This window comes from Protopterus annectens, chromosome 1.part1 (assembly GCF_019279795.1).
Source record: "Protopterus annectens isolate FY-2018-M chromosome 1.part1, PAN1.0, whole genome shotgun sequence".
In the NCBI taxonomy this organism is placed as follows: Eukaryota; Metazoa; Chordata; order Ceratodontiformes; family Protopteridae; genus Protopterus; species Protopterus annectens.
In genome coordinates, this window is record NC_056726.1 from 517,129,763 (window position 1) to 517,144,603 (window position 14,841).

The 14,841-nt window shown below is 39.6% G+C and overlaps 1 protein-coding gene across 1 annotated transcript in view; it reads left to right on the forward strand.

The window, feature by feature from the left end:
* LOC122814803 (vacuolar protein 8-like) overlaps positions 1–14,841 on the forward strand; it is a 988,388-nt gene that overhangs the window by 201,437 nt on the left and 772,110 nt on the right. The window contains exon 4 of the mRNA XM_044087110.1: positions 14,516–14,635. Within this exon, the coding sequence (XP_043943045.1) occupies positions 14,516–14,635 (120 nt within the window). The remainder of the gene's footprint in view (positions 1–14,515; positions 14,636–14,841) is intronic.

Consider the following 14,841-nt stretch of genomic DNA (forward strand, 5'->3'; position numbering starts at 1 on the left):
CCTTTTTCTAAAGATCAAAATCCCAGTTATTTTATCTCTGTTATTCAGTGCTTCTAGTACAGTAAGTTTTGACTTTGATTTCCATTTTCTAGTAATTGCTTTTTAGGCAGCCACCAAAATTAGCCACAAGGCCTTACTATGTCTAGGCAATTTTGATTCTGTGTTATAAGTTCATAGGTGTGTACTGGGCTAATGGCCCTTGAGCCTTTACAAGCCTAGCCCATAGGATTACCCTGGCATGCTACCCGACCTTAGTTCCTAGTGCCTCTGTCGAGTAGAACCACTGGAGTGATCCCCGGGGTTAATTTTCTTATTTCCCTAGATACACGAATTTGCTCACCTAGTATCTCTTATAGAGTAATCTGCAGGCAATCTTTAAAGTCTGCCAACTCATTACAGCCCCAGAAAATACGTTCCCAATTATCTCTTTCTTCCCCATCTCACCTCCAACATTTGCTGTCTACCTGAGGAAGAATTCTCTGGAGTTTACTTGGGGTATAAAAATACCCGTGTAAACATTTCTGACCAAAAATTCTAAATCTTCTAGATTTTGTTGCATATTTGGGAGACGTATATATGTCCTCCCATTGTTTCTTTGACTATTGCTTATCTAGTCTCTCTTCCCAGTCCTGTGTAACTTCCTCTGATGATTGATTTTTATAGTTATCATGCAATATTTTATATGCTCTACTAATTATTCCTTTTTTAACAGCAGTTTCTGTTCTAGATTCTAGATTCTATTAAAAACTTTGCTAGTGCTGATCTTTTGTTTAGAACCCCCTGTTTCTTTCTTTTTGTTTATACTCTGCTATCAATTTTTGAAAGGGAAGGCCATCTCGAGCCTGCAATTCAGATAAATTCTTGGCATCTTCCCATTCTATTACATTTCTAGTTATTTGCTCCCAATACTTTGGTTCCTTTACCAGTTTTTCCCCATAAACTCCACCCCCATCTTGCTTATTGTTAGTATCCATTAATTGAAGGCATCCGTATCAGCAGAATTTCCTTTCTCCATTACTGTGTTGGCTTAGTTCTTATAATACGTTCTACTACTTTATGAATATAATATGCTGTATGATTATTGTTATTCTCCTTAAAGATCTGCATCCAAAATCCCAGTCTCTCCTTGTTTCTTGAGCTTCCCCCTGTTTCATCATCATCCCTTTCCACTTTGAATCATAGGTTTCTGCTTGGGCAATGTATGGGAGCCTTAACTGTATAGCACTGAATTACCCCTTCAAATCAGGTAATCTCAATCCGCCTGGTTCTGTTGGAAGAATCAGCTTATTCCACTTGACTCTTGCCATGTTCCCCTTCCAGATAAAATACTTCAGCTCTTTATTAATTCCTATCCACAGCTTCTCCTCTGGTTGATATAAATATGCCTGACCTGTGTATAAAACTAAAGGGATTAAAAACACTTTAACTGCATGTATCCTACTATCCATATCCATATAACAGAGCTTCCAGTTTCTCAGGTTTTTGTATTATCTTTTATTTAGTCTCTTCCTACATATCCTTAGCTTTCCAAGTATGTCTCCTGTAGCATAGCTATTTGCACTCTACAGTTTTTAATATAGTTCACTACTCTTTCTTTTTTTTGTATTCATCTGTGAGACCATTGACATTTAAAGACAGTACAGAAAGTATCATTGTGTTAAAAAGTTATTATTCCCACCTTTTGTATGTAACTGTTTTTTTGTTAAGTGTCTAGTTCCAGCTTTTGTGTTACATGCATAAAATGTTTGGCTGGTTGATCTTTTAGCAGCTGTTTCTTGTCATATCCATTTGAGCCTGTGTCAGATCTTACAAAACATTTTGTTTTATTGAAAGCCTTCAAACAAAACCAAAAAAAAAAACCAAACACATCCCATATACCCCCTAAAACCTATTAACTTAATACTAACACACAAAACTATGTACATCTTTAAATGTAAAAGTTTTACCCTCCTAATAGGAGCAAGTGTCCTAAACTGACAGCCACACTCACAGACTTGAGATAACCTAAAAGAAAGGCTAAGATGCATGGTACAGCCTGTACTTCTACTAAGTACTGTCTGGTTTTCTCTTATCTTTATAGCTCTCCCAGGTGGGAAAATACTTGATTGTGTTCAGAAAACATTATTTCTTAGCCATTTCTCTTTATCAGATTGTTTCCATGGAGACATGAGAACCAGATACAAAGTTGCAACTAAGCATACATTTATTTGCTAGAAAAAGTTATTTTTCATTTACTTGCTTTCTTTTAAAACTTGGGCCTTAATCCAGTCATTCCCCTATGCAAGAATGAGAAAAAGTACACCAATTTTGTTTTTGTTGTTGTGCTCTTCTTCCCAGATTTGTCTTTTTTTTTACATCACAGTGCCTACATTTCTTAAAACTGAACAGGGGAAATGATTGAAGAAGGGATAAAAGTATCCCCATTACACTTAAAGCTAACTGAGAAAACTTTACTTTATAGCATGCAAAGAAAGTCATGCACTATAAAAAATATTACTATTAAGAAAAAATATTTACTTACAGTATTTTTCCAAACATTAATGGCATGAAGTAGGGCATATGCATTAGAGTCCCCAACAAATTTAACAAAGTCAAAAAAGTTCAGTATTTCCAGATTTTCTTGTTCTGTCATATCTCTCAAATATAATTACTGCTTTGTAATCCCACATTTTTCAATTTCCAAGTTACTGTTTTTATTTGTGCTCATCTACATCTCTCAAATCCTGTCTCTGCTTCATTTCCAACATACTCTCAATTCTTATAGTTAACTCTTGTGCTTTTATCCTTCTCTTACATTGGAAAAGGTTTCACTGGATCTCTCTGTGTAGTCTTTATTACCAAAAGAACACAAAACAGAATCTCCTTCTGTTTCACAGTTCACTTTTTGTTGGACAAACATTTGTATTTCCTCCTTAGCATATAGTGCATCAAAAATTATTTTGTTCCTGCAGGAAAGAATATTTTGAAAATATCTGGGTGCAGCAGTTTGAGTCTCATACCTGCTTCTTGACATTCCCTGAATAGTGCATTAAATTAACCCTCTTCTGCCTGGTGTACAGTGAGTATGCATTCTCAACAAATACTCTGCTGCCTCCCACATTTAGTACTTTGTCCTTCTGCCACAGTTTTGTCAGAATCAACTCCTTCTGCTGGTAGGATTGCATCTTTACTATTAAAGGTGTAAGTTCCTTTCTCATAGGCAACTTTGGAGAATACACATGATGTGTGCTTTCAATTAGCAACTCCTGCTGTGGAATACCAGTCCAGTTGCTTATTTGTGCTTTTATAAAATTAATACAGTCTATTCTCTCCAGCTTCTGTAGTAGAGCAGAAAATCACAGGTTTTCCCTATGTACTCTGTCCTTTAATTGTATTAATTTTTGAAACATCTCTTCTTGAGCAGTCTTATATTCAGCCAGCCTTTTCTTCATTTGACCTCTGATTTTTGCAGTTTTATCACCTCATCTGAATAACTGTTTAACGCTTCTTCCATTTTTTCCCAGCCTTAGTTATTTGAATTAATATACTCCATCGGTTTTATTTTAATCAGGTCTGTGTGCAGTTGTCTTATATTTTTCTGTAAGTTACTGAAAGTCATGTCTGGAGCTTGCACTGCTTTTTTTTTTTAACAGCCGCAGTGCTCTTCCCAGTCAGTATTATTTCCTCATCTTTTGTAGCTGATTTTTTTTCAGGTCCTCTGTATTTCTTTTGTCCTGTTATCCAGGCAGTACAATTACTAGCCAGTTACTTAAATTTACCCAGAAATATAAGTCCACTGGTTTCTCTGCTGAGTTTCTATTTTCACACTGGGAGAGCTAGAATCAAGCTATTACTCGTTGTGCAGTCATCTTTGATATTCTGTGTGACCTCAGTTTAATTTCTCACCAAAAGCAGAGCACCCCAAGAGTGTAGCAGTCCCTTTAAGCTACACTACAGTAGTAGCAATGAAAAGTAAATCCAAGCATGTGATGTATGAATGTTAACACATAGCCTTATCATCTTCTCTGCATTAAAGACAAGTTTTTGTCCTTTGGAGCCACTAGCATTAATTTTAACTCTGCGTCTAGGAAAGCTGTTGGAGCAGGATGTAGTCTAAGAATGGTACAGTGAATAGGATAGGAGTGTTGAAATGCTCAAGAAGCTAGTTACAGTTGCTTCAGCTTAAAATACTATGGTTTGAATTAGTTGTGCTGCAAACAGATACCAGTCAGAATGGCCTAGAAGTTATGATCTTTCAGGAGAGTATTCATGTCATCTGTTGGTCAAGTGCATTTACAGATCTACAAAAGGTATGCTCAAATAGAAAAGAAGCTGTTAGCAATGTATATCAGGAAAAATTCCATAAATATGGGCCTGACCACAGACCCTTGTAAAACATATTCTAAAGGTATTTTTAGAGAGCACCACCAGATTGAAAATGAAAGAGATATAAATTTCTGGGCTGAAACCACTCCTCCAGGGACAGATAGGCTGCTCAAAGCTCCCTCTCTCACACTGAACAGAGAAACTTCCTTCTATCCAAGTAAGGTATGGGCAAACACAGAAACTTGTAAAACATCCCTGAATATAGCACTAACCTGAAAACTGGTCTATACTAACTTAGAAAGGCAGGAAAACAAGGATATTTTTTGTTTTTTTGTTTTCAGAAAATAAAGGAGATAAAATCAAAAAACACTTTAAATGCACCGAAATGGCTATCACACTTGAGTGTGTAGCCTACAACAGTTAAACAGGTAATTTAAACACAAAAATGACTTTGTTAAAGTGCAGGCAGTAAAATAAGTACAATATGTAGCTGAAACAAGCTTTTTAAATCACAAAAACTCTAGAAAATCGTAGTTTTAGGTGGAATTAGCTAAAGGCAGCAAGAAAATGCATAAAATGATACTGAATCACTCCAAAGTCTCTCTTTTGTCTCTCTGCTGCTGTAGAACTCTGCAGGGCACCAGGCAGGAGCTTGCTGAGTTGTATACTAGCACAAAAACCTTGCAAGTGCGGGTTTTATAGCAGGGAAATGAAAGAGATAGAAATTAGCCCAAAATGGCCAATAAACTACTAATTTCTGGGCTGAAACCACTCCTCCAGGGACAGATAGGCTGCTCAAAGCTCCCTCTCTCACAGTGAACAGAGAAACTTCCTTCTATCCAAGTAGGGTATGGGCAAACACAGAAACTTGTAACACATCCCTGAATTCAGCACTAACCTGAAAACTGGACTATACTAGCTTAGAAAGGTGGGAAAACAAGTCTATGTTTTTTTTTTTTTTTTTTCAGAAAATAAAGCAGATACAATCAAAAAAACACTTTAGATGCACAGAAATGGCTATCACACTTGAGTGTGTAGCCTACAACAGTTAAACAGGTAACTTAAACACAAAAACGACTTTGTTAAAGTGCAGGCAGTAAAATAAGTACAATATGTAGCTGAAACAAGCTTTTTAAATCACAGAAACTCTGGAAAATCGGCGTTTTAGGGGGAATTAGCTAAGGGCTGCAAGAAAATGCAGAAAAATGATACTTAGTCACTCCAAAGTCTCTCTTTTGTCTCTCTGCTGCTGTAGAACTCTCCAGAGCACCAGGCAGGAACTTGCTGAGCTGTATACAAAAATGGCCTTATATTTGTCCCAAGCATTCTTGAAATGCATTACTATTTTTGATTTCTTTAGGAATTATTATTACTTAGAATTATTCACCAGCCTTTCTGTAAAATAATATTTCCTCATGCTGTCTCTGAGCTCTCCACGTCTAGACATTGCTTTTTTTTTTTAGATGGCAGTTACTTGAACTCTGCTGGTACTTTTGTGGTACTGAGCAGTTTCTATCCTGCCACCACTCTGTCTTTCTTTTAAGCTGTTAAGATCTCCCTTTATATGGCTTCAGATGAAGATCATAAACCACTGTTACAGCTCTCAACCTCTGATCTGTTTCTGTCAAGTCTAAATCCTTAGAATGGGGTCTGTCCATATGATCAAGTCATAGTTCAGTGAAATACAAAATCAATGACTCTGTTTTGTTGAACTGTGTCTAACTTCAACGTTTCCAAGTGGGGTGCTTCTGGAAACTACATGGAAGAGATCCTCCACAATCCCAAGAGTAGTAAAATACTACTTCAATAGTGCAATACAGACAGTTATTTAGGCTGTGTCTCAAGTTTCATCTTTTTAGGAAGGTCTGCCTCATTCTGGCCAGGGGTTCTAGCTTTGCTTTCACAATTTAATTATTTATTACTTTAACCACTTGATATTGTTTTGAACTGCTGTTTTTGCACTGTTGCATATTCTGTTTTTCGGGTGGCTTTTGTTTGATTTTGTTTAATCAATGTTTGTAGAAACCATACAGATTTGTGTGGAGTAAGCTGGTGGTGCACTTAAGTGTTTTTCACATTTTTTCCATTGTACTGCAAACGTGGAGTTGGAATTTACAAGTTAAGGGTGGTGTGGGTCAAGCCCCTGCAGAAATTTAAAAAAAAAAGTTCTCTTTCTATGGTTTTTCAAGTAATGCTTCTTGATATTAAAAAAATCAGTGATAAGTGACTCATTGCTGGATGTGTTAGTGCAAAGCTGGAACTATTTTAGGTCTATAAATACATAAATGTTAAAACTGCTGGTGCATAGGGGGACAATGTCCTGTCTACGGCCCAGGTGACCAAATTCCAATAGCAGCTTGGGTGCTTGATGAAGCATATAGGGTGGGTGGATATGCCCATCCTAGGCTGAGAGGCACAGGCTCACTGGTTGGTTTTCCTGGTAGAAACCAGGGAAAAAACTATGAGGCGTCAACCCCTTGTATAAGTGAGGGGCAGTGCAACCCAGATGCCTACTGCACTTCCTGCCTACTGGGCTGTCACATGTTGCATGCAAAGAGGCAGGGCAAAAATGAAACAGGTGCAATCTGTAAGATACTCAAGGCATAGGCACAAATCCATGCCATCCTCTTATCCCTAAGGGCCATATATTGGGTAAAATCAGGTTTATTGGCTAAGCTTGCAAGGGCTCTTAAGCCATTAGCTTAGTACTCTACTATGAATCTATAATCCAAACAGCCTCTAGTTCTTCTTCTTCCAACTCTTCATGCTTCTCTGGTGAATATGTCCCTCTCTAAGCTTGACTGACATTTCCTGCATCATGGCTAGATTTGGTACTGTTCAACTTTCAGGAGATGGCCAACAAAAATAACTTATATCATTTTCCAAGAATAATCCTTGTTTGCTTACAAAGTCTACAGGCGGTCTGTATAACCCTGGTTAGATTCATCACCCATCCTCTTGATCTTCAGTGATTAGCCAAATAGCAAGATACTGGAGTACAAAACACATTCAAGATTGCCATTCTAACAAAAAGGATTTCACAGTATCTCAATCCTGAGTTTAAAAGCAGCACACTGCTTTTTTCAATAGATGTATTTCAGGCCTCATCCTATATACAATAACAGAAATGTTGTCTTGGCTGGTGAAATACTGGTGATTTTTTTCTGATATTACAATAATGCAAAAACGTCATATTTTGAACAATGGCTGAATTCCACCACTCTGAGCAGAAGCTATGCAGTCAGATGTAATGGAAACCAAGTATAATGCCATCATTGCCAGCCTCTCACTCTCTAATGGCTATGCAGGCCTACTGGTGGAGATGATAAATGCAGAATATCTCTAAAACAATTTGACATTTTTCTAGAAAAATTGTTTTAGACAACTAAACTGAATATTCAGTTATAAACCATATTTATATTCTGCTTGCTTGGTGCAGGGGTGATGCATCAGCTGTATGTTGATTTCTGAGTGCCAAGCTGAAATTCTCAGTAATGCTTTCTCTTTTTTTTCTGTAATGAAATTTTAAATGTTGGAAAACATCACTTTTATGGACAAAGAAATAGTGGGTTTAGTTCTAATGTTATAATAGCAAAATATAATTGTGACTTTCTGAATTATATAATCTTTCCCCATGAGAAAAAATGAAAATGTACAAGTTTGTTGCAAATTGACTCTGAAGACATATGTATTATGGAGATCTTGAAATTTTAACAAATCTAAAATGTGGGTTGCCTCTTCACTTTGCTTCTAACAATACAAAACACTGACTCATTTTAAATAGATATTGTTCCTGAAGAATATTCTGGTTCTGAGAAGGTAATCTACTTTTGAATGAGAAAGAAATCACATACATTATAGCTGCAGTAAAGTACTTCAGCCTGTTGTTTCCAAAAACATACTCTAACCCCAGTTATCATGTAACTGCCCTTTGGTTGCACATACAGCACCCCCCCACACACACACACACACACACACACAAGGCAGACACATTTTGTACCCTTTTGGTGTCTTGTTAGAAAATAAAAGATATCATAGAAATGCATTTCAACTTGTTGCTGTAAGACACACACACTGCCCTAACAACCCAAATTAATGTCATTCAGCAGTAATCATGTAACTACCCTTTGCCTCCACAAACAGCATTCCTCCTCATCTATGCCACCAAAAGACAGCTACCTTATGTATATTTCTGAGGTATTGTGAGGAAAATAAAAAAAAGATATCCACAATAATTCATTTCATCTTGCTGCTCACAGACATGTACTTTCTCACTGACAAGCCATATTAATAATCTTTCAACTATAAGTGCTCAGTGCTGTAACACACAGCCTGCCTTTCTACCACCCAAAAAGGATAACCACCTTCTGTGCATCTCTCACATTGTGAAGAAATTGAAATAAGAAGTGCAAAAAATAAATAACCAAAGTAATGTGTTCCAAACTGCTGCTACAACCCCACAGTCACCACCACCATGACCTATGTAATAAATTAAAAAAAAAAGACTGGAATGATGCTGTGGGCGGTGTACACTGCTATTAATTTTCACATATAATGTCTATGTGACTGACAGAAAAAAATACCTGCAAAAGGACCAGATGTCTACTGCAGGCTGTTCAGCTTTACAGCACTCATCCTAATGGTGCTGCCAAGTCAGCATATTCCTCCTACTTCTGCTGCTTCCTGACCAAGTACATGGTGGTAGCAGTAACATAGGGGAGTTGTGGATAGTATAGTTCACAGTCATAGTTAATTCCTGTCGCGTTAGTACTGTGAACTACACACAAGTGAGCTCTTAATTTTGGGACTACTAACAATACAATACCTCACAGTTCTTAGCATCATGATGGCAAAGCCATGTAGTGTGAGTTAAAACTCTTAAAAGGTAGAATGAACTGTGGGCTTGGTGGACTACATGTGAACTGCCGGAGAGATGAGTTTTCTCTATTCAATGTATCTGCTAATTGTAGTTCCTTAACCTCAGTACTTCACTTTCTGATCATACTTCTATAGCAGCAGAGAGACAAAAGAGAGACTTTGGAGTGATTAAGTATCATTTTTATGCATTTTCTTGCTGCCTTTAGCTAATTCCACCTAAAACTACGATTTTCTAGAGTTTTTGTGATTTAAAAAGCTTGTTTCAGCTACATATTGTACTTATTTTACTGCCTGCACTTTAACAAAGTCATTTTTGTGTTTAAATTACCTGTTTAACTGCTGTAGGCTACACACTCAAGTGTGATAGCCATTTATGTGCATTTAAAGTGTTTTTTGATTATATCTGCTTTATTTTCTGAAAAAAAAAACAAAAACCAAAAAAAAAATACTTGTTTTCCTGCCTTTCTAAGCTAGTATAGTCCAGTTTTCAGGTTAGTGCTGAATTCAGGGATGTTTTACAAGTTTCTGTGTTTGCCCATACCTTACTTGGATAGAAGGAAGTTTCTCTGTTCACTGTGAGAGAGTGAGCTTTGAGCAGCCTATCTGTCCCTGGAGGAGTGGTTTCAGCCCAGAAATTTCTATCTCTTTCATTTTCCTGCTATAAAACCCGCATTTGCGTGGTTTTGCGTGTCGGGCAGCGCCGGTTAGCTAGGGTATAACTATTCCCGGCTCCACAAAGTCTACTCTTCAATTTTTCCCTTGGAACTAGACAAACTTTCAACTAAAGCACTCAAGCCATTCACTTCTCATCCTGGCACTTGCTTTAAACTCATAGCAAGCACTAATAAACCTTAGCACTAGACCCCCTATACTGTAGAGAAGGACAAGGCTCTCTATTTGACCTTACCAGCCAATCAGTAAAACAGTTCATTGTACCTATCCAGGCATGTCCAAAGGGCAGTTTCAGATGTACTCTCTGGTCCAACTGGTGAATCTGGGCATTTTGAGGCAATGTTACAATTGCCTCATGTACACAGACAACCCTCTCCTCCTTCCACTAAACACTAATACATGCGAGAGATGCAATTATACAGCCAAACTGGAGGCTAAGCTCTCTCAACCCAAAACTGGACCAGGCAGTCAAGAGGAGAAGGGAATTACTTGCATCACACCACCAGTCTCACATAGACCCATGAAACCAGCACAGGTAAAAAACACACATAAATACACGAAAACATACTCGGAGGCTCTAAATAAAAATCTGCAAAAGCAACAGAGACCTCCAAAGCAGACATCCAAGCAACCTCCACCCCCCAACACAAGCAAACCATGAAACACATACTTCACAAAACCAGTGTGCCATGCAATCACAGCCCTTAAGGCAAAATAACATACCCAACACACTAGTAATAGGTGACTCTATAGTCAGGCACACTGATGTCCCACTCACTAGGCTGAACAAGGAGAAGGTTACTGTTAGCTGCCTGTCGGGTGCCAGGATCCGCCATATAACACAAGCACTCAGGTCACTCCAGAACAAGTACAAATATGACTCTGTCATTGTCCATGTTGGTGTGAATGACCTGAGCCGTACCTCCCTGGACTACATGAAAAGAGACATGGAGGAGATCTCTGATCATGTAGCCCAGGCCGGTATGACCCTGACCCTGAGTAGCATCCAGCCCTCACCAAGAATGATACTACGGTATAGAGAAAAAAATATCAATTTCAACAATTGGCTAAGCTTCAGGTGTCATTCAAAGGGGATCCAGTGTCTGTCAGCCTGGGGTGACATGCTCGACAAGCCACGCTGCTTCGCTAGAGATGGCTTGCACCTGTCTCCCTTAGGCTTTCAAATACTGGCCAAGGCACTTGCCACCCTCATAGTGCCTTTTTTATGCAAGGCCCAAAAGACAAACCCATCACCATAAATAGCACAAGTTGCAAAAAACTGAGGGTAATGCTACTCAATGTCAGAAGTCTAAACCTCAAAATGCATGCACTGAGGCACTCCTCAGTATGGAGGAAATCGATATATGCGCAGTAGCAGAAACCTGGTTTAAGGCTCCAGAGAGCACCCCAGCACTACCAGGCTACAACTCATACCATACATTTTGGCCACAAAACCTGGACCGAAATACAAAAGGCAGGGGAGTATCCATATTCATCAAGGATACCCACACCTCCAGGTTAGTGGCACAGCACGATGCTTCAGAGATCATCCACATGCAACTAACAATGGGCAAAACTGCTATTCAAATTATAGCTTGCTACAGATCACCCACTATGTTTCAGGACCCCCACTCCGCATTCCTGGAAACACTGGGAAACATAAAGGTCCTACCAAACACCCTGATATTGGGTGATTTCAGTTACCCAAACATTAACTGGGAGAACTACTCAAGTACAAATTCCCTTGCCCAACATTTCCTAGAATTTATAAACTCAAACGCCCTGGATCAACTGGTCAACACCCCCACCAGAGGTGACAACATATTCGACCTGGTCATCACCAACATGGGCGACCGGTGTTCCACACTGGAGGTCAACCCCTCGCTGGTTAGATCTGACCATAAACTAATCACTCTGGATATCCGCATTCCGCCACCACCCCCGGTCAAAGAAACCACCATGAAAAACTTTTCAAAAGCAAACTTCACGTTACTTAAGACCGAGGTGGGAAATTTCAATGCCTCCATGCTAAAGGATAATGCTGTCCAAGCTGCAAAATCCTTTACTAATGCACTCTATGGGCACCTACAAGAATGCATGGATCGTGCTATCCCAAACAAAACCAAGACTCACTCCACCAAGAAAAGGAAACCAGTCTAGTGGATCCCTGCCATAAACAAGCTCTACAATAGAAGGAGGAAACTAGTACAGAAAAGAGTAAAATCCCAAGAAAGGAAGACATTCCTGATCAGTATCAGCAAGAAACTACTTTCTCTCATAAAATCAGCCAAGGCTAGCTTTGAAAGAAAAATTGCCATGGACTCCAAAGATAACCACAAGGCATTCTTTAGCTATGTCAAGAATCTAAGTGGCAATTCTCAGATCTGCTCGGAGTTAGGGCAGAATGGCAAAAAATACACTGAACTGACCGATATAGCCAACATCCTGGCAGACAGATTCAGTGCAAACCTCACCCCCCCTCTCACCCACAAAAGGGCACATAACTATACCAGAAGAATGTAGTGCCCCTGAAATCACAGACACTCAGGTTAAAACAGCCCTCTCCAAAGCCAAAAACACAGCATCAATGGGTCCGGATGGTGTCCCAGGCTGCATCCTACACGAGCTCAAAGATGAACTAACCCCTCACCTAAACACACTGTTTAAACTCAGCCTCTCCACAGGCTACGTGCCCACAGGGTGGCGCACAGCAACGGTTATTCCGCTTCACAAAAGTGGAGCCACAACGGACCCCGGGAACTATCGCCCAATAAGCCTGACTAGCTTGGTCTGCAAAGCTATGGAGCGCATCATCATGGATCTCATTAACAGAGACATTGGGAACCTCCAAACACTAGACCCTACCCAGTTCAGCTTTGCTAAGGGCAGATCATGCCTCCTAAACCTGGTGGACTTCTTTGAGACAGTTACCAAGGCTATAGATGAGGGAAAGGTGGTCCACACAGCCTACCTAGACCTTGCAAAGGCCTTCAACACCATTCCCAACTCAGGTATTATAGACAAGCTCACCAGCCTGAACATAAACCCCTATGTCACGAGATGGGTTGCCAACTGGCTCACAGACAGAACCCACATGGTAAGAGTTGCGGGAGCTAGGTCTGACTCAAAACCAGTTACAAGTGGCGTTCCCCAGGTCTCAGTCCTAGGACCCCTCCTGTTCAGCATATACTTCTCAAAGGTACAGGCAAGCACAGGAGGACTATGGCTGACCAAGTTCACAGACGACTGCAAACTAGGGGCTATAATTGACTCTCTGGCTGACACAGACATCCTCCAAAAGGGTCTCACTGAGACAGATACCTGGTGTCAAAACCATAGCCTCAACCTAAATGCCAAAAAGTGCATAGCCATCCCCTTTGGAAAAAACAAAGTACCCACAAACTACCACATAGGTGGTACCCCCTAAATACGGAAGACGTAATAAGGGATCTGGGGACCCAAGTAGATAGTAACCTCTCCTTTGATAATCACATTACCAAAGTGGTTAGAAAATCCTTCTATGTGGCCCACATAATCACAAAAGGGTTTGCATCCAGATCGAAAGAGGTCATTGGGCCCCTCTACACATCACTCATCAGGCCCATCATAGAGTACAATGCCCCATTTAGGATGTACGTTACAAGACACCTGCAACAACTGGAAAGACCACAGAAGTACCTCACCAAGAGGATCACTGGCCTCAAGCAGATGCCCTATGCAGCTCGACTGAAGAAACTCCAGCTGTACTCAGTTGCATACCGTCTACTCGGAGGTGATCTCTGCATGACATACAATGCCATGTCCAACCCAGAATTGATGGACATGCTCCACCTAAATAAAACCATATCCTCTCGAGCCACATGCTCTAGGGATCTAAACCTCACCACAACAATAAATAGGACATGCTGGAGGGATAGATTCCTGTCCCAGAGACTTCCCATGCTCTGGAACAAGATTCCAATCTACATTAAGTAGAGCTCCTCGCTAACCCTCTTCAAGAGAAACATTGACGAGTGGATAGGAAACAGAAAGTTTACCCCAGGGATCACTTCAATGGCTCTGCTGGACAGAGGCACAGGGAACTAATCTAAGGGAGTGGCGAAAGCCAACACATTCCAACTAGACTTATAAATGCCTTCGGGCAAGTAGCCTAGTACCTACCTATGAACCTGTTCATATGATGAGTGGGACAAGAACATAAGCTGTTAGTTAAGTAGAATGTGCAGATTTTCTGACAGGTGATAAAGTGGCAGATTGCTTAGGTCCTGTGGTCCCTATCTGCTGCCAAAAATGTATATTCCTAGAGTTTATTTAGGTAGTTTACATATTTTTGCCAGTTAAGTGATAAAAAAGTCTGTGAAAAAATGATATGTGGCAAGATGCTGTGAGTCTTCCTTATATTTTCTGCACTTATGATGCTGTTTAAGTTAGAAGACCATTAATAGCAGATTAAGGTGAATCTTAGATTGTCGTTATAGTTAAACACTGTGTTATGTGGAACATCTAATGAGAAAAAAATACATTTCTTTCTTCATTTTATATTTGGATTTATTATGTCATTGAAAACTGTTAAAGCTCTTTTTGGAGGTTGCATAAATGTTACTGGTGCTGTTTACAGCTCTTTTGATATAACATACTCCTGTTTTAACATTCCACCTAGTGACCACACCTCTCCCTGCGGACTACTTAGAACCTTATCATGCATTGCTGCAGTCTTCTGATCTAGAAGTTCAGCGGATGTCTTCACTATCTCTTGTTAATCTTTTGGTTGATGAAAACGGTAAGTAGGTTTTGCTGCCAGTTCTGCATCCATTTTATGAGGTATGTTTTACTAGATACCAAGCATAGTCCAGTCTAGCCTATTCAGATGCCAAATGGAAATAAGGAAGTAGCAATATGTCATATGGAGATCTAACAATTTATGTGCCATGTAATATTTTACTGTTTTAGAGAGTTACATGCATCTGTTGTCATTTTTAGCATTAG